General features: G+C 42.0%; 2 protein-coding genes across 3 annotated transcripts in view; one reads left to right on the plus strand and one right to left on the minus strand.

Moving 5' to 3' along the window:
• Positions 1–19,465, minus strand: part of LOC310708304 (vertebrate ancient opsin-like) — a 100,439-nt gene that overhangs the window by 20,414 nt on the left and 60,560 nt on the right. The gene's annotated exons all lie outside the window — the stretch shown is intronic.
• Positions 440–3,120, plus strand: LOC310707612 (G-protein coupled receptor 35-like). 2 transcript variants are annotated; one of them, XM_083504716.1, is made up of 2 exons: positions 440–604; positions 1,741–3,120. In XM_083504716.1, exon 2 carries the CDS (start codon positions 1,753–1,755, stop codon positions 2,704–2,706), a length of 954 nt encoding a protein of 317 aa, XP_083360842.1. In that variant the 5' UTR covers positions 440–604; positions 1,741–1,752; the 3' UTR covers positions 2,707–3,120. The 2 variants fall into 2 exon arrangements, with proteins under 2 accessions (XP_083360842.1, XP_083360843.1); XM_083504717.1 differs by having other exon boundaries at positions 440–600.

Below are 19,465 nucleotides of genomic sequence, written 5' to 3' on the forward strand. Positions count from 1 at the left end.
TTGAGACTTCCTCTTGTTACTTATATGGCATGTCTGATTGCTGTAAGTGAGGGCAAGAAGGTAGAAGAGAGTGACAAAAGTCAGCATTTTGACCAACGTTGGGCTGTATTCACATCACAGTCTGGTTGAACTGATCCATTTTAACCTCCATGTTAGCACCCACAGAAACTGTTTGGATTCTTCTTTTTTTGGAAAAATACGACTTACGTTGATCAATGTGATGATTCAATATAGATTAATTGCTGAGGGAGGGAAATGGGGGTAAATACAACAACAAAACTATCACAAGGGAATGAGAAGGGCACGAGGAACCAGAAGAGAATCTGGCAAGATACGTTCGAGTTTCTGAAGCTTATCACTTTGTGAGGAAGGGGTGGGTTTCCTCTTCCCACGGATGCTGCGCAGTTATGCTTCAGATAGTACTAATGCTATAGCACTTGTTTGCAGAGCTCCTGTTGAACTAGCCTCCTGAAAAGGAGGCTGCATCCAATGGAACAAGTGCTACTATCAGCTCTCAGATGAAAGGCTTCATATGGCCTTCAGATGATCAAGGTGATGTTACACTGAACACTTCCTTGTGGGCACCTGGAGTCAGATAAGGCAGGTAATCATTTCTTTGTTTCTTTGTTTACATTTTGCATTATGCTGCTAGATTAAGATATTGGTACTATAGATATATAATACTACAGAGAAGTCAGTCATGATATATAGATCTGAAAATAGACTCTAAAGAAGCACATTAGGAAACTAGACAGAATTGGCAAATCTGAAAGTTTCAAACCAATATGTACCCATGTTCTGAAAGATGGAACAGATACATTGGTTTGAAACTGATATATACACTTGCAACAGGAATGATTGTGCCCATGGACAAAGCCAGGATTTTTGTTGGGGGGGCAGGCCTTTTTTTTTAGGGGGGCAGAACCTTAGCTTGCTATGTATTTTTATTGAATTTTATTGATTGGGGGCAGCTGCCCCTCCCTGCCCACTCCCAGCTACTCCCATGATTGTGCCCCATATGCTTTTCCGGGAAACAATAATTTTTTGGCGTCTAGTATTGTCCTACTCTGAATCAGGGAGGTTAGGAAACAGTGAAGTTGAACCAGGTGCTTCTGTTAAAACAATCAATCAAGCTTTAATGATCTCTGTGTTCCATTTTTGCTACTTGTTATTTGAAATATACTCAGAGTCGAGAGTGGATTTCATGCTCTTTATTCAGCTCATAGTGGTGAGGAGGGAATGGAAGTCCCTTCAAAGTACCGTATTTTTCGCTCTATAAGACGCACCATACCACAAGACGCACCTAGTTTTTGGAGGAGGAAAACAAGAAAAAAAATATTCTGAATCTCAGAAGCCAGAACAGCAAGAGGGATAGCTGTGCAGCCTGCATTTGCTCCATAAGACGCACACACATTTCCCCTTACTTTTTAGGAGGGAAAAAGTGAGTCTTATAGAGCAAAAAATACGGTATCTGCTTTATATACATTATTTACACAATGGGCTGCATGTGATTGGCTAACTCCGGAATTCTCCTGTCGGCCAATCAGGTTGTGGATTCACTTCTATCTGGAGCTGGATTGGGTGGCTCCTGCCGACCAATCATACTGCTGCATTCTTCTAGGACCAATCAGACTGCTGCATTCTGAATCCTATTGTTCTAGGACCAATCAGACTGCTGCAGTTTGGATCCTATTCAACTCAGTACATAACATTATTTTATTTTTTAAAATCTCTTTACAGAAACTTGTCATAATGGCAAATTGCAGTGAAATCAAGATGGATAAGAACGTAGTCACTTTTGAATATGTCCTCTACAGCCCAGTCACTCTCTTCGGAGTCATATTTAATACAGTTGCCTTGTGGGTGTTCTGCTTGAAACTGGGCAAATGGACAGAGACCAGAGTTTACATGATCGGCTTAGTCCTGGCAGACTACACACTGCTCCTTACCTTACCATTCATAATGTACTTTCACTACCATGAATGGCCCATTGATACTTTTTGCTTTGTCGTATTCGGAATCAATTGCATGAACATGCCAATGAGCATGGGCGTCATCATGCTAATAGCGATAGACCGGTACATTGCAATCAAACATCCTCTGAAAGCCAAAGTAATCAGGTCTCCACGGAAGGCAGCTCTTTTCTGCTTATTTGTCGGGCTCTGCTGTTTAGTTTATACAATCACACGCATTCGGTCATTCGAAATTAAAGAAGGATATGTTTGTTTTTATTCACACTTTGGTCAAAATGTGCCTCATGCCCTGATCAAACCTATTGTTTTCTTTTTCATACCACTGGTTATATTGTTGTTTTGTTCCGTACAAGTCATCCGATGCCTCAGGAAGAAACATAATGCTGGTCCTCATGAAGAAAAGTTAACCCAGAAAGCCATCTGGGTGGTCTCAGTGAACTTGGCCACCTTCATTATATGCTTCCTGCCTTTCCACTTAAGCTTTCTGCTTAGTTATGTCCTGAAGGCCGTCAGAGGATCGGAATGCGAGCTGCAGAATGTCATGCATATAACTTCATGCATAGCCAATCTGAATTGCTGCTTAGATGCCGTGTGCTATTATATGGTTACTAAGGAATTCCAGGAAGCTGCAGCTCTCTTGCCTCACTTTAACACAATGCAGTCCAGGTCCAACTTAATTCAAGATTTACAGCTGCAAAGTAAAGCACCTGAAATGGCACCATTACAAAGTTAAACACCTGAAATTACAATGCCATTTTAAGAGGCATGTAGTTTCACCTTTGGAGTACTATGTCCAGCCAATCAAAACCTCATATTTAGGACATTATGTCAAATAAAGCTCAGCAGACAAAGCAAAGACAGTACAGAAACCCAGTATTGTGTTTATTTTAATTTATACATTTTTTCTGAACTTGGTGCCCTGAATTGTCACTGATCAGTGTCTTGGTTTAAGGTCTCCTGTTGAAACATCAGATTCTGCTCTTATTTACTGGTAATGCCTTTCATTCAAATATGTCCCTGTATTCAAGATGGTACTTTGTATATTGAAAACCTGCCTTTGTACTTTCCCAGTGATTTTAGTTTGCAGCAGATACAAGCTACAATGCTTTGTAAATTTGTTTTAATACAGAGAGAGAGAGAGAGAGAGAGAGAGAGAGAGAGAGAGAGAGCGCCACTGGGAACCCTGTGTGAGCGTGCTAGATATAATAAATAAATATGATTTTTAAAAATATTGGCTTTATTTCCAAACGTTTTTGACAAAACATGTTCTTAAGGTGATGGTATTTACTGCACTGTTTCATCCCTGATATAAATGAATTACCGTATGTCCTTAGTCTCTTACTTAAATGATGGTGGTGTTAATTAGGATTTTTCTACTGTTTTGAGTTTTGTTTATGTGCTTGTCAGCAGATAATAGCATAAACCGCCGAGGAGATCTCCTGACAGCTTTGCTGATTGTGTCAGAATTTTGGCAGAGAGATTGCCCAGAGCTGCAGGGAGAACCTGTAAGCACCGAATATAGATTCAGAATTTGATTCTAGCAAATTCGTAGCATATATATATGCTCCTTATTTGCTAGAATCATTGTTAATATGAGTCACTCATATTTCTATGAGGCCTGTTGGTTGTGGTGACATTTTAATACACTAGACTTCATAGTTCTCCTTAGTGTGAAATGATGGCACACAAGAGTCCACGGGGTGCACAGATAGAGCATGCCTCAGGTCTAGCTGCTATTGTGTTACTATCCTTCTGGGTCATGCTCCAGGTGGGCTATAAAATTCAAATTACATAAGGAGATGTAGAGGACATCACACCATGGTATATATACAGCATGAGAAAGAAAGTTCATTCATTCATGCAAACAAACAAACAAACAAACAAACAAACAGGAAACCATAAGGGCTTCTATCATAGTTCCCAAACATTTCCCCAACGCATCTGTCTTAATTATTTATCTAATGATACTAACATCATCATTAAACCTGCTGATAAAGGAGGGGGAATTGCCATCATGAATAGACAGGATTATGTGGATTAGGCTACTCGCCAACTTTCTGATTCTCGATTTTATATTAAAATTACTAAAGATCCTACCGACTCTATAACCACCCTTCTAAAAACTGTGTTAAAACTGGCAGAATCCGAGACCAGGGAGAAGAGTCGGTGGAAGAAGATTGGAGGAAATTTAAAATTTATTTACAGAAACATTGTAAAATTTTTGAATGCTGATAACGTTGAAATGAACTTAAGGGGTTCTAGCAACAAGGTAAAATGTAAGATGGGATTGATATTAGATAAACTAAACTGATTATGAATTTGCTGAACCAACTATAAAAAAGGGATACAGAAAAGGGAGGCGTGAGGAAGTCAGGAAAATAGGTTAACTAAAGAGGAGTTGTAAAAGAGAGAGTTCTGTTCTTTTTTTTCCTTTTTATGTGTTTTTTATCCCTTTACCTTTTTTGTGTTTTAATGTTTGTATTTTGTATTTTGACTTTGTATTTTTCTGTTTTTGTATTTTTTTCTGTTCTTGTATTTTTTCTTTGAACTTTTTTTATTGAGAAAATTTAATAAAATATTTATAAAAAAAATAAAAACTGTGTTGCAACATGCATACACCATGGGTTTCATTGATAAACACCTTCTGCAACCTTATGCCCGCATACCTATTTTCTACTGTTTACCTAAGATTCATAAGAATTTAAGGTCTCCCTCAAGTAGACCACCAGTGTGGTGTAGTGGTTAAGAGTCTCATAATCTGGGGAACCGGGTTCGCGTCTCCACTCCTCCACATGCAGCTTCTGGGTGACCTTGGGCTAGTCACACTTCTCTGAAGTCTCTCAGCCCCACTCACCTCACAGAGTGTTTGTTGTGGGGGAGGAAGGGAAAGGAGAATGTTAGCCGCTTTGAGACTCCTTAAAGGGAGTAAAAGGCAGGATATCAAATCCAAACTCTTCTTCTTCTCTACTTCTGGTTCCATCCTGGAACCCGTGGCCAAATTTCTAGATTATTTCTTACAACCCTTCTTTGTTTCCAAACATTTTCCTTAAGTGATGTTGACTTCAAACAGGTCCCTCCACTTCTGCACTGGCACAACACAGATTTACAAAAAAAGGAAGTCATTGTAAATGTGGCTCATGTAACCTTCTAGTGATGTGAGAAGACCCTGGAAGTAGGCACCAGGAAGAAGCCATGGGCATTGGAGTACATAAAGGCTGGATCCAGGACTAAGAGTAGGTGGCAAGGAATCAAGCATTTTCTCTACTCCAATGATGACTGAGATGTGGTCCTCAAACTGTTGCTAAACTATCTTCCATCGTCCACGTACATTGCTGGCTCAAGTTAATGGGAGTTGTTGATCAGCAAAATCTGGATGGCCAGAAATTTGCCACCCCAATTATTCAAATTGTAACGATCCCAATTATCCTGTGCTTCATGCATGGCCATTTCTGCAGGTTGAATTGATAAGCTAGAGATGCATCTTTAAAACTGCACTGAAATGATGTTTAAAGGACATTGGTCCAACCACGATGCTGTCAGTGATGTGGTGCTAAGGGGACTTCTTATCACTTACGGAGGGGATGCCCAGTAATGCAGGCATTTTGGGGATTGGGGTCCTCAGACGTATTCAGAATGGCTTGTGAGCCCATGGATTTCTCACCCCAGTTGTTTTTCCTGCCCCCCTTTTGAAGGCTTGAATGCTGGTATAAAGAATAAGGATTTACTGGCTATTTTTTTTAGTGGCTGCTCAATGATCTGTAGCTGAAACCTCACAAGGATTATCCCTGGATTTATCGTATAAAAATGTCTGGCGACTGGCTGTCACTGAGAATATAACACATAATGTAAAAGTGATAAAAGGAAAGGAGAAAGCGGACATTTTTTTCCTGCAATATGGTGGCCATTTATTCAATATACAAATGAAACTGGTCTTAAAGATATCCTCTCTATAGCATCTTTGCATATAAAACTATATTTGGCTTGAACTATATTCTTTCCTGGGAATGATTATTGGTGACTGGGGGAAGGAGCTTTTATGCTGCCCCCAGGACATTATATGCTGGACATTTGGATGGAGTAATTGGAATAATTAATGTTAATGTACAGCATGATACCCATTATAGGGGTGAGTTTTATAGGGGTGAGAGTTGTTCTATTTATTATTATGTGTGTATATATTTGATAGAGATAGATGGTAGATAGACAGATGATAGATCTTGCCCACAAAAGCTAGGAAAGTATCTAAAGCAATCTAAAAAGTGTTGATAAACTATCTGATGTGTATGTTTCCAGGGCATCTGTCTAAATGTAAAGGGTTCTCAATTAAATTGTACTTGTCAGTCACAAAATTCTTCACTGTGACTTGGCATCAGATAAAATGGAGGATGGAGTTTGCAACAGATGCCAGAGCAGATGCCTGTATTATAACAGTATATTTTAATCAGCTGGAAGTATGCATATTTTTCTACTTTGGAGGAGGATGGGGAGGTGAGGTAAACCTACTGCATACAGCAGACATTTTTAAAACTGTTACAGTGAAATTCTTCTGTCAAGAAAAAGACACCTGTATATGCTTCTCTAGGGGACACTGAGCTAATACAAGGACAGAAAAGTCCTGTTGCTCGTAGGACAATGAAAACTAAAAAGTTACTTCCAAATAAGCGATTGGCCTCTATCCAGAGATTGTGCTTAAATCCCATTTTAACCCCCCCCCCCCAGATAATCCCTACATGAATAAAAAGTGCAATACATGAAACTATTATAAAACAGTGGTACGTCGAGTTACAAACTTAATTCGTTCCGGAAGTCCATTCTTAACCCGAAACCGTTCTTAACCTAAGGTGCGCTTTCGCTAATGGGGCCTTCTGCTGCCACTGTGCCACCTGTGTGTGATTTCTGTTCTCAACCTGAGGTACTACGTCCAGGTTAGCGGAGTTTGTAACCCGAGGGGTTTGTAACCCGAAGCGTTTGTAACCCGAGGTACCACTGTAAAGCAAAGGGATTATATGGCTATTGACTGGAATTTATGGGTGCTATTCATCTACGTTTTACTCAGATAAGGTTCATTAAAATTAATGAACATGCCTAAGTTAGTCTAAGGTACTCGGGTGGCGCTGGACTTGCCACAGAGCCTAGGACTTGCCGATCATAAGGTCGGCAGTTCGAATCCCCACGACAGGGTGAGCTCCCGTTGCTCGGTCCCTGCTCCTGCCAACCTAGCAGTTCGAAAGCACGTCAAAGTGCAAGTAGATAAATAGGTACAACTCCAGCGGGAAGGTAAGCGGCGTTTCCATGCACTGCTCTGGTTCGCCAGAAGCGGCTTAGTCATGCTGGCCACATGACCACTATACGCCGGCTCCCTCGGCCAGTAAAGCGAGATGAGCGCCGCAACCCCAGAGTTGTCCGCGACTGGACCTAATGGTCGGGGTCCCTTTACCTTTAAGTTAGTCTACTACAGTGGTACCTCATGTTAAGAACTTAATTTGTTCTGGAGGTCTGTTCTTAACCTGAAATTGTTCTTAACCTGAAGCACCACTTTAGCTAATGGGGCCTCCTGCTGCTGCCATGCTGCCATTCTCATCCTGAAGCAAAGTTCTTAACCCGAGGTACTGTTTCTGGGTTAGTGGAGTCTGTAACCTGAAGCATATGTAACCTGAAGCGTAGGTAACCCGAGGTACCACTGTATATATTTTGGGAAGTCTGCTATGCATTTGGATACATCTCAAGATTATCTTAACCAAATTTTGCTCTTCTGTTGTATGACAGTTTAGTATGGTATCCCAGATTAAGTCCTGTTGAAATCAGCAGGACAAGTTCCTCACAACAAATAACTCCCATTGTATTTTAATGGTGCTTTCTCGAGATATAACAGGACTTTTCTCCAGAAGTGGTGATGGAGCTTTAGCAAGATGAGTTCCAGGGTTGTGATACAGCCATTGGGAACACCTTCCTCTGTGCTGTCATTGTGTTTAATTTGGTAAGCTATTGCTGTAGGCAAGCATCCCTGTTTGGTTGATATGAAGAATGAACATGAAATGTAAGTGTGGATGAAGTCCCTAAAGTATATAGTCTCTAAATGGATATTTGGAATGTTCTAGCTCGGGGCCATTTTTTTTGGAATTGCAGATAAGACAAGAGAGAGCCAATGCAAACATTTAATGAAGATGCAACAATGGGAACAGACTGTCACATTCTGCAAAAGCTGACCATAAGACGCACCTAGGTTTTAGGGAGGAAAACAGGAAAGCAACGCAAAGCCTCTTGAGTGCAGCGGGAGCGCTCCTCCCGCTGTGCTCAGGAGGCTTTGTGTTGCTTTCGCTGAAGCCAGGAGAGTAAGAGGGATCGGTGCGCACTGATCCCTCTTGCTCTCCTGGCTTCAGCGATAGCTGTGCAGCCTGCATTCGCTCCATAAGACGCACACACATTTTCCCTTACTTTTTAGGAGGGGGGAAGTGCGTCTTATAGAGCGAAAAATATGGTGCCTGCCGTTCATCCTCGGCTCTTAAAAAAAGAGAAATGTTTCTTTTAAAAAGCCTTTGTATTGGCCTGCCACCTGAAGAGAAAATGGGGAGAGTGCTTCATGACAAAGCCTTCTCTTGTTGCCACCCCACTGAGGGACCTCATGCTCACAGCAGTAGTTAATGTGGTTCCCCCCAGATGTTATTGGACTCCAACTTCCCTCAGCCCCAGCCAGCATGGCCCATAATCAGAAGTGCCCCGCGTTAACCACCACCATTGATTGATATATTGATATATATATATATATATATATATGCTTTCGTAGATTTTCACGGGTACAGGAATGCAGGTTTTGGTGTCTTCGGGTGTCTTCCCGTGTAAGAGTTGGGGTGTCTAGGCGACGTTTCGACGAGGTCTCACTCGTCATCTTCAGGCTGGTGCTTTCGGCTTCTTGTTACTGGAACAGAGCAGGATCTCAGTGTTTGAGTTCCTATAAATACTGTTGAGGGGGTGTGGTGTATAGCCTCCGACGTTCTGGGCAGAGAGGAAGTTCCCAGGTTAGTGTGCCTTTTCTTCTTTTGTTCCTTAATTACTTGAGGGATATCTTGAGTGATTTCTTGAGTGATATTCTGAGTACCACTTAGGAGGGTCATTAAGTGTGGATTAGTTGCTAAAGCTTTCGTGTCATGACCTCTTGAGCTTGTGAAGAGTTTTTCTGAGAAGATGGCTGTACTGCACTTAGTTGTGCTCTGGCTTGGCTTCGTGTATAGGGGCGAGCTGTGGTTTTGTGCCCTGTGCCAGCCAGATCTGTGTAGGGATTGCAGGGGGGTGCAGCATCCGGAGGTGCCACTATGGTTTGGCTACTGGATGGTGTCTGTAATTTATCTGTGGAGAGGGTCTGGGTTTGGGTCTGGTGTGGTTGATTGGTGATGGCGTTCTGTGTGCCTCTGGTTCTGGTGTCGGTTTTTGTGGGGAGGGCTAATTTCCAGATGTCTGGCAGGCGGGACGTGTCGTCACGCTTGTTCATGTTGTGAGGGTGTTTCTCTATCTCGATGGCTTCCATGATTATTCTCTTGTGGTGATGTTCCATGTTAAAGAGCAATTTGGAATCTGCAAAATTAATTTCGTGTCCTGTTTCTTTCATGTGTTGGAAAAGAGAGGAAGTTTTTTCTTCTTTTTTGACGGCATTCTTGTGTTCTGCGATACGTGCATTTATTCGTCTGTTTGTTTGTCCAATGTACGTGGCTGGGCAGACTTTGCAGGGTATTTCATAGACCCCTTGGTTTTCCAACTGGATTTTATCTTTGGGGTTTCTGAGGATATTGGCTATTTTTTGGTTGGTGCAAAAGGCTGTTTTGATATTGTGTTTATGGAGGATTTTGCTAATTTTATCTGTAGTGCCCTTGATATAAGGAAGGAGGGCCATGCCATTGTTTTCTTCTGTGTCTTGGTTTTTGGGGGGTGTTTCTTTTTGGATTAGCTTCGTAATCCTGTTTTGCTGGTATCCATTGGCGATTAACACATTTGAGAGATTCTGTAACTCAGTTGTCAAGTGGTCTTTGTCAGCCAGGCGTTTGGTTCTGGAGATGAGAGTCTTGGCTACGGAGTTTATTTGTGCAGGGTGGTGGTGTGATTGTGCATGTAAGTAGCGGTTGGTGTGTGTTTTTTTCCGGTAGATAGTGTGTCCTAGGGAGCCTGGCTGACAAAGACCACTTGACAACTGAGTTACAGAATCTCTCAAATGTGTTAATCGCCAATGGATACCAGCAAAACAGGATTACGAAGCTAATCCAAAAAGAAACACCCCCCAAAAACCAAGACACAGAAGAAAACAATGGCATGGCCCTCCTTCCTTATATCAAGGGCACTACAGATAAAATTAGCAAAATCCTCCATAAACACAATATCAAAACAGCCTTTTGCACCAACCAAAAAATAGCCAATATCCTCAGAAACCCCAAAGATAAAATCCAGTTGGAAAACCAAGGGGTCTATGAAATACCCTGCAAAGTCTGCCCAGCCACGTACATTGGACAAACAAACAGACGAATAAATGCACGTATCGCAGAACACAAGAATGCCGTCAAAAAAGAAGAAAAAACTTCCTCTCTTTTCCAACACATGAAAGAAACAGGACACGAAATTAATTTTGCAGATTCCAAATTGCTCTTTAACATGGAACATCACCACAAGAGAATAATCATGGAAGCCATCGAGATAGAGAAACACCCTCACAACATGAACAAGCGTGACGACACGTCCCGCCTGCCAGACATCTGGAAATTAGCCCTCCCCACAAAAACCGACACCAGAACCAGAGGCACACAGAACGCCATCACCAATCAACCACACCAGACCCAAACCCAGACCCTCTCCACAGATAAATTACAGACACCATCCAGTAGCCAAACCATAGTGGCACCTCCGGATGCTGCACCCCCCTGCAATCCCTACACAGATCTGGCTGGCACAGGGCACAAAACCACAGCTCGCCCCTATACACGAAGCCAAGCCAGAGCACAACTAAGTGCAGTACAGCCATCTTCTCAGAAAAACTCTTCACAAGCTCAAGAGGTCATGACACGAAAGCTTTAGCAACTAATCCACACTTAATGACCCTCCTAAGTGGTACTCAGAATATCACTCAAGAAATCACTCAAGATATCCCTCAAGTAATTAAGGAACAAAAGAAGAAAAGGCACACTAACCTGGGAACTTCCTCTCTGCCCAGAACGTCGGAGGCTATACACCACACCCCCTCAACAGTATTTATAGGAACTCAAACACTGAGATCCTGCTCTGTTCCAGTAACAAGAAGCCGAAAGCACCAGCCTGAAGATGACGAGTGAGACCTCGTCGAAACGTCGCCTAGACACCCCAACTCTTACACGGGAAGACACCCGAAGACACCAAAACCTGCATTCCTGTACCCGTGAAAATCTACGAAAGCAAATATCTCACCTCTACGGGGAGGAAACCTTCCAGCTGACAAGAACCTACGAGAAACTAGAAATCCGAAGAGCCACCATCTTATGTGATCTCTTGTTCCTACGCAACTGCCGAGACAACAACTTAATTCCCACATGCTTCCAACTTAAATTCCACTCTAAAACCCCAGCTACCGAAAGGATCCTGAAACGAACTGAACTATCCCTAATCAGAAACGAAATACATAAGAAAAGATACCTACTAAACCAAACCAACAAAGATCTGCTCACTCTTCACCTCAAACTCTGTAACAAAATCCACCCTGCACTCTGGGACAAATGCAAACAACTAGCCGTCTGGAGAGCTGAAACTGAGACCTCACATAAGACAGACAGACACACCAACAAACTCCACAAACTAGAGAAACGCCAGAAGCCCAGCCACCCTCCACAACAACCCATGAAACAAACAGTACATAACATATCAGACAGGATCCTCACCTCAACTGAAACCAAAGTACTCTCCAAAGGTTTCAACTTTGCAGTCGCCCCGAGACGCATCCCCACGGAAAACATCATATGCGGAGTCGAAGCTAGCCTAACCAAAATCAACCCAGATGAAGCCAATAAAATCAGACTTGAAGTCACCAACATCCTCTGCTCCAGCAAACCACCCAGAAGCAATTTACACAAAGAAGAACAGAAAGCACTCACCAACCTGAGGAAAGACAACAACATAATCATTCTCCCAGCAGACAAAGGTAATGCCACTGTTGTGATGAACACATCGGACTACCAAGCAAAACTATCAAATCTACTCCAAGACCCTACCTACCAACCTATAAAAACAGATCCCACCACCTATCTGGAAAAAACCACCAAATCCAAAATAAAAGCCTCTCCTATCAGTGAAGAAATCCAGCTAAGAATCATCCCCAGAGAAAAATCATCCAGATGCCCCAAACTCTACGGTCTCCCCAAGATACACAAAGAAGGAACACCACTCAGACCAATAGTCAGCTCCATAGGCTCACCTCTACAAAATCTCGCTAAATTTCTCGCTAAGCAACTTCAGCCCTATGCAGAATCCATCGCTTCACACGTTACTAACTCCTTCCAGTTCATAGAAACAATAAAGAAGCAAAACCTACATCCCGATGACCTACTTGTGAGCTTCGATGTTGTATCTCTCTTCACACAAGTGCCCATTAATGAAGCCTTGACAGCCATTCAAAACAAATACAATCCCCCCGAATACATCCTGGACCTGACCAACCACTGCCTAACCAACACGTACTTCATTCACAATGGACAAAGATACAAACAGATAGAAGGAGCACCTATGGGATCACCCCTCTCACCGGTCATCGCAAATTTGTACATGGAACACTTTGAAACCAATGCTTTAGACAAGTCAGAACACAAACCCAAACTTTGGCTCAGATATGTTGACGACACCTTTGTAATTTGGCCACACGGGAAAGAAAAACTAGATAGCTTCCTCACACATCTCAACAGCCTACACCCCAAAATACAATTCACTATGGAAATAGAAGCCAACAACCAACTTCCCTTCCTTGACGTCCTAATCTACAAAAAACCTGATGGCTCCCTAGGACACACTATCTACCGGAAAAAAACACACACCAACCGCTACTTACATGCACAATCACACCACCACCCTGCACAAATAAACTCCGTAGCCAAGACTCTCATCTCCAGAACCAAACGCCTGGCTGACAAAGACCACTTGACAACTGAGTTACAGAATCTCTCAAATGTGTTAATCGCCAATGGATACCAGCAAAACAGGATTACGAAGCTAATCCAAAAAGAAACACCCCCCAAAAACCAAGACACAGAAGAAAACAATGGCATGGCCCTCCTTCCTTATATCAAGGGCACTACAGATAAAATTAGCAAAATCCTCCATAAACACAATATCAAAACAGCCTTTTGCACCAACCAAAAAATAGCCAATATCCTCAGAAACCCCAAAGATAAAATCCAGTTGGAAAACCAAGGGGTCTATGAAATACCCTGCAAAGTCTGCCCAGCCACGTACATTGGACAAACAAACAGACGAATAAATGCACGTATCGCAGAACACAAGAATGCCGTCAAAAAAGAAGAAAAAACTTCCTCTCTTTTCCAACACATGAAAGAAACAGGACACGAAATTAATTTTGCAGATTCCAAATTGCTCTTTAACATGGAACATCACCACAAGAGAATAATCATGGAAGCCATCGAGATAGAGAAACACCCTCACAACATGAACAAGCGTGACGACACGTCCCGCCTGCCAGACATCTGGAAATTAGCCCTCCCCACAAAAACCGACACCAGAACCAGAGGCACACAGAACGCCATCACCAATCAACCACACCAGACCCAAACCCAGACCCTCTCCACAGATAAATTACAGACACCATCCAGTAGCCAAACCATAGTGGCACCTCCGGATGCTGCACCCCCCTGCAATCCCTATACAGATCTGGCTGGCACAGGGCACAAAACCACAGCTCGCCCCTATACACGAAGCCAAGCCAGAGCACAACTAAGTGCAGTACAGCCATCTTCTCAGAAAAACTCTTCACAAGCTCAAGAGGTCATGACACGAAAGCTTTAGCAACTAATCCACACTTAATGACCCTCCTAAGTGGTACTCAGAATATCACTCAAGAAATCACTCAAGATATCCCTCAAGTAATTAAGGAACAAAAGAAGAAAAGGCACACTAACCTGGGAACTTCCTCTCTGCCCAGAACGTCGGAGGCTATACACCACACCCCCTCAACAGTATTTATAGGAACTCAAACACTGAGATCCTGCTCTGTTCCAGTAACAAGAAGCCGAAAGCACCAGCCTGAAGATGACGAGTGAGACCTCGTCGAAACGTCGCCTAGACACCCCAACTCTTACACGGGAAGACACCCGAAGACACCAAAACCTGCATATATATATATATATATATATATATATATATATATATCTCACACAAATTAGTCACTCTGTGCTTAAAAAAAAAAATCACATGGCTTGGGACTAGTGGGAGTCTTTCTAGATTTTAAAGAAAAGGGCATGACTAAGAATTTGACTGGCTTGAAGCCAGAGAGAGCAGCACATCAAAGGACTAAGTCTCCCTGTCCTTTATTCTATCAGCGGCCTTGATGCTTCTTTTCATATTTGATGAGTCAGGTCTTACGAACTGACCTCTGCCCAGGATGGGGGAGGAAAAGGCAAGGAACCATATGCGCAGGCGAAAGGAGCGAAAAATATAACTTGCAGTGTTGCTTTAGTATGTTTGATGATTAAAAAATAACGACCTTCAGGAGCTTTTGTATTCTTCCAGAAGAAAGCTCAAAATTTTCCATTTACAGTTGTACCTTGGTTTTCAAAAAGCTTAGCTCTCGAACGTTTTGGCTTCCGAACGCCACAAGCCCGGAAGTGACTGTTCCGGTTTGCAAACTATTTTTGGAAGCCGAACGTCCGACGGGGCTTCCATGGATTCCAATTGGCTGCAGGAGCTTCCTGCAGCCAATCAGAAGCCACGCTTTGGTTTCCAAACGTTTTGGAAGTTAAACGGACTTCCGGAAGGGAATCTGTTTGACTTCCATGGTACGACTTCACAGTTGTTAATGAATTTGCACAAATGAGTCCCCCTACTGCTTAGAAAGAAAAGCCAAAGAGACCCAGCTGGCCTGTTTCTTATAATAAGCAGAGGGTGTCGTGTTTAAAAATACAATGCAATTAGCAGCACATCACAATGCAGCCCACATGGATGAAACTGCCAGGCCTTGACTATGTAGAACCTTACAATGTATGGCTCCAGCTATCCAATTACCCTAGAGAGAAATCTAGCTCTAGGCATCCAGTGACACTTCACTATAGATTTTTAGAACAGAATCATAGGATTTTAGAGATGGAAGGTACTTCAGAGGTCATTGAGTTCAACCTCCTGCTCAGGCAGGAATTTTTAACTATAACCAGTATGGGGAACCTTTAGGCCTCCAGATTCTGCTGAACTGCATTGGCTAGTGTGGTGTAGTGGTTAAGAGCGGTGGACTCGTAATCTGGGGAACCGGGTTCACGTCTCCACTCTTCCACATTCAGCTGCTGGGTGACCTTGGGCCAGTCACACTTCTTTGAAGACTCTCAGCCCCACTCACCTCACAGAGTGTTTGTTGTGGGGGAGGAAGGGAAAGGAGAATGTTAGCCGCTTTGAGACTCCTTAGGGTAGTGATAAAGCGGGATATCAAATCCAAACTCCTCCTCCTCCTCCTCCTCCTCCTCCTCCTCTTCTTCTTCTTCTTCTTCTTCTTCTTCTTCTTCGCTTGCTGAGGCTGATGGGAATTGTAGTCCAGCAACATCTGGAGGGCCAAAGCTCTCCCAGACCTGAACTACAGCATCCCTAACAGATACTGTCTACCTTCTGCTTAAAGGTAATGTAGCCAAGCATAAAGTGATGCATGTTGGGGCAAAAAATAGATATATATTTCACATATATGCTCATGGAGCCTGAGCAGGCAGTGACTGAGACCTTTGGATTGTACTAGATGGCTTGATGAAGACGCTGCCCCAGTGGGTGGCAGCTGTGGAAAAGGCAAATTCCATGCCAGGGATCAGTAGGAAATGAACTGAAAACAAACCTGTCTACATCATAAAGCAGTTATACAGATCTATTGTTGTTGGGACTTGTCTTTCTCGGGAGACAATTATGCGACTTCCGAGCCAAGGAGGTAAGTTACTATGAAGCCTTTAGAAGACATCTGAAAGGCACCCCATTAAAGTCTTTTAATGATTAATATTTTTCTATGTTTTTATATATGTTGGAAGCCACCCAGAGTGGCTGGAGCAACTCCGTCAGATGGGTGGGGTATAACAAATTATTATTATTATTATTATTATTATTATTATTATTATTATTATTATTATTATTTTCCTTGTTTTCATCAGAGAAATATTAGAGGATGTGCAATTGCAACTTTATGCAGTTGGGGAATGAATAAATAAATAAATGGAAAGCAGAGGGAGTCTATCACTCCCCACTCTCGATTTATTTATTTATTTTTCCCACCTGCTCACGCAGCAGGTTTTCCTTCCTTACTGGGCTGTGGGAAAGTCATGGGCCGTCCCACAACCTTCCCAGAGCCCAGTAAGCAGCCCTCTGTCTTGCAGCCCTCTGTGGTTCTGTGGGTTCCTGACTTGGTGTGATTTTGCCTTTGGATGCAGACCCCAGAAACCAAACTCTATGTAAGTAGCAGGCCCACTGCGTTTCAAGTGCTAAGCTTTAGGCTCACACAAGAGCTTACACACATCTAGAGAAACGAGTCCAGATCAATCCCCGTTATTAAAATTTGGGAGCAAGATAAAATAAACGAGTCCTACTGGAATTAATTATTTTACATGCAGCTGAAGCAATAAATATGTACGCACTGGCAAAAGGCAAAAAAAAATTATGTATGTGTCCTAAGCATCTGATAGCAACATTTTGGTTTCAACAAATTATAATTCTGTTTCACAAAGTGATGTGGTTAGTTGAAATGGGCACTGTTCATAAGAGGCCCCTGGGCTTGTCAATGAATTATATTGTTTAATTTATGTATTCACTGGATTGAATCGCCAGTTGCATAGAATATGGGGTGTTTGGAGTTTAATTGGATTATCTCCTAATATAATTACATTTGCTGATTATAAATGATGATTAAAAACACTCTTAGGAATACTATAAATACCATATTCAGGAAGAATTTAATGATCACAGGTAGCCCTTGTATATTTACAGTGTGTTGTTCGTGTAATGACTTTAGTTGTTCATTTTCTTCTTTAACTGTGTTCTATTACTCTTTTTCATTTTTTTATAGTTTATCCTTATTTTAATAATAATAAAAGTTGCAAATGAAAGAACTGTCATGCGGAACTGTAGAACAGTGTATCAGAGTACATTTCGATTGCTTCTGAAATAAATTCCTGAATTCCCGAGTAAGAAATATAAAACAGTGACATTTCTTTCGTTTCTTTGGAAATAGTCTTGCCAGTCTGGGCTGCTTTATCTTTTTCCAAATGGGTATATGCATCTCTCAAGGTAACTTTGAAATACGATTGAAGTAGTGCTAACCTTGAACAAAAACATTCCTTACCTTGTATGGCTCAGAGTTTTCACTTGGGGAGATAAATGGATATGGGTGATAATGGAAAGGCACCCACTGTTGAATATTATTGTTATTATTTTAAGAGCTCCCAGAGCGGATAAATGACACAATAAGCACTGACCAGTTACTTGTGTCACAGATAAATGGATGAGGGTAACTATTTTCCTGCAAAATACCATTGATACTTCCCTTTTAAAAAAAGCTTCCTCATGAAGCGATCGGAACATCTATCTTCAATGACATTGCTCTGCCTTGTGGAATCCAAAAAAGGAGAGTCCACTTTCCTCCATTTTCTGTGAACCTTTCTCACCAAAAAGCTACATTTCTGACAGGTAGTCTATTTCCCTGTTTTCCCTGTTCTGCCAATGGCTGTCATTTGCGGGAAATGCTATGAATCAAAATGATTCTGTTTTCGTAAGACCAATTCACACTGAATATTCATATGTTGATCAGATGTAAAGACCATGCAGCTGGAATTAAGTGACTTAAATTAAAGAACAAAGAAGAACCCTGCTGGACCAGACCAAAGGCCCATGTAGTCTATTAATTTGTTCCCACTGTGGTCAATATGCAGAACACGAGCACAATAGCACTCTCTCCACGTGATTCCCAACAACCAGTATTCATCACTGCCCTAGAATATGCTGTACCCAAGTTGTTCAGGGTTTGTATATTAATGCAATACCCTTAACCAGGCTTCCTCAACCTTGGCCCTCCAGATGTTTTGAGACTACAATTCCCATCATCCCTGACCACTGGTCCTCCTAGCTAGGGATCATGGGAGTTGTAGGCCAAAAATATCTGGAGGGGTGAGGTTGAGGAAGCCTTCCCTTGACCCTGGCTGGGCATCACATTGGCACCCAGTGCAGATCTTTCAGCAGAGGTGTCTCATGCTATCAGCCATCTCTACCCATCATCAGTCCAGATACTGCATTCTCCATTAACTGGAGCTTCTGGTCCAAGGGCAGCTCCAGTTCAATGTCACTAATGCATGGGCTACACTGACTATCATGATCCAAAGATGGCCATAGCTGGCATACAAGACAAAGGTGATAAAAGACCTGGGTCTCTAATAACAAAGATGGATCACATGAATTTTCTTTGAAACTGAGGGACACAAGAGAAGGGAACAGTTGATGTTCCGTCTTTTATTGAGTTGTACAGCTTGTGGTATTATCCTGTAATAATATGATCCATCATCCTCATGCCTAGAAACTCTGTGGAAACAACCCTTCGCTTTCAATAGCTTTCTATTTCCTCACAATAATGTATGGCAAATATTAGATGCGGTATTTACCTTGTATCTGCACTGTATTATTTGGACAGTGTCTTCTAAAACACAGAGAAGTTCAGGAATGCTGAAGACTAAACAGTATATTTATCTCCAGTGTGCTTTAAGAAGAAGGCCACCTGTAATCATTGTTCCAAGTTGCACGAGAAACAATAAAATAAAATAATAGCCACTGCAGCTTATACATGCAAGTATTTGTACTTGTTTAATGACCTCGTTGGATCAAGAATGTAATATTTAAATCTCTGCTATGTAAACCTCCTGAGTAACCAAGATTAGCCTGTACCCACAGCTCTCTGCCATTACCCCTTGCAACACCAGCAAATATTAGCAAATCAGCACCATTACTAGATATTAAAATATTCAGTGCCAACATAGATGTGGTGCATATTATGCATTTGTGGGGGAAGTGTTATACCGGAATACATTTGGAATACGTGTTTATTAAACGAAAAGTTCAGCAAAAAGTAACTCAGAATATTTCCATGCTCATGGATTAATTTGAAACTCTGGGAGGAAGCAAACACAGTTTTACAATATTACCTGCAAGCATTGTTGTTAGACTGAAGAGCCTGCAATTGCTACAAAAAGTATAACTGCTTCAACAGTAGCTGTTGTTAATACAACTGAAAACCTAACCTGCTCATTATGTCTTTATGG

This window comes from Podarcis liolepis (assembly GCF_965112155.1).
Source record: "Podarcis liolepis genome assembly, chromosome: 5".
Taxonomy (NCBI): Eukaryota; Metazoa; Chordata; class Lepidosauria; order Squamata; family Lacertidae; genus Podarcis; species Podarcis liolepis.

Bases quoted from the DNA above. Each gene is read 5' to 3' on its own strand.
- LOC310707612 (XM_083504716.1), top strand. From the start codon at position 1,753: ATGGCAAATTGCAGTGAAATCAAGATGGATAAGAACGTAGTCACTTTT.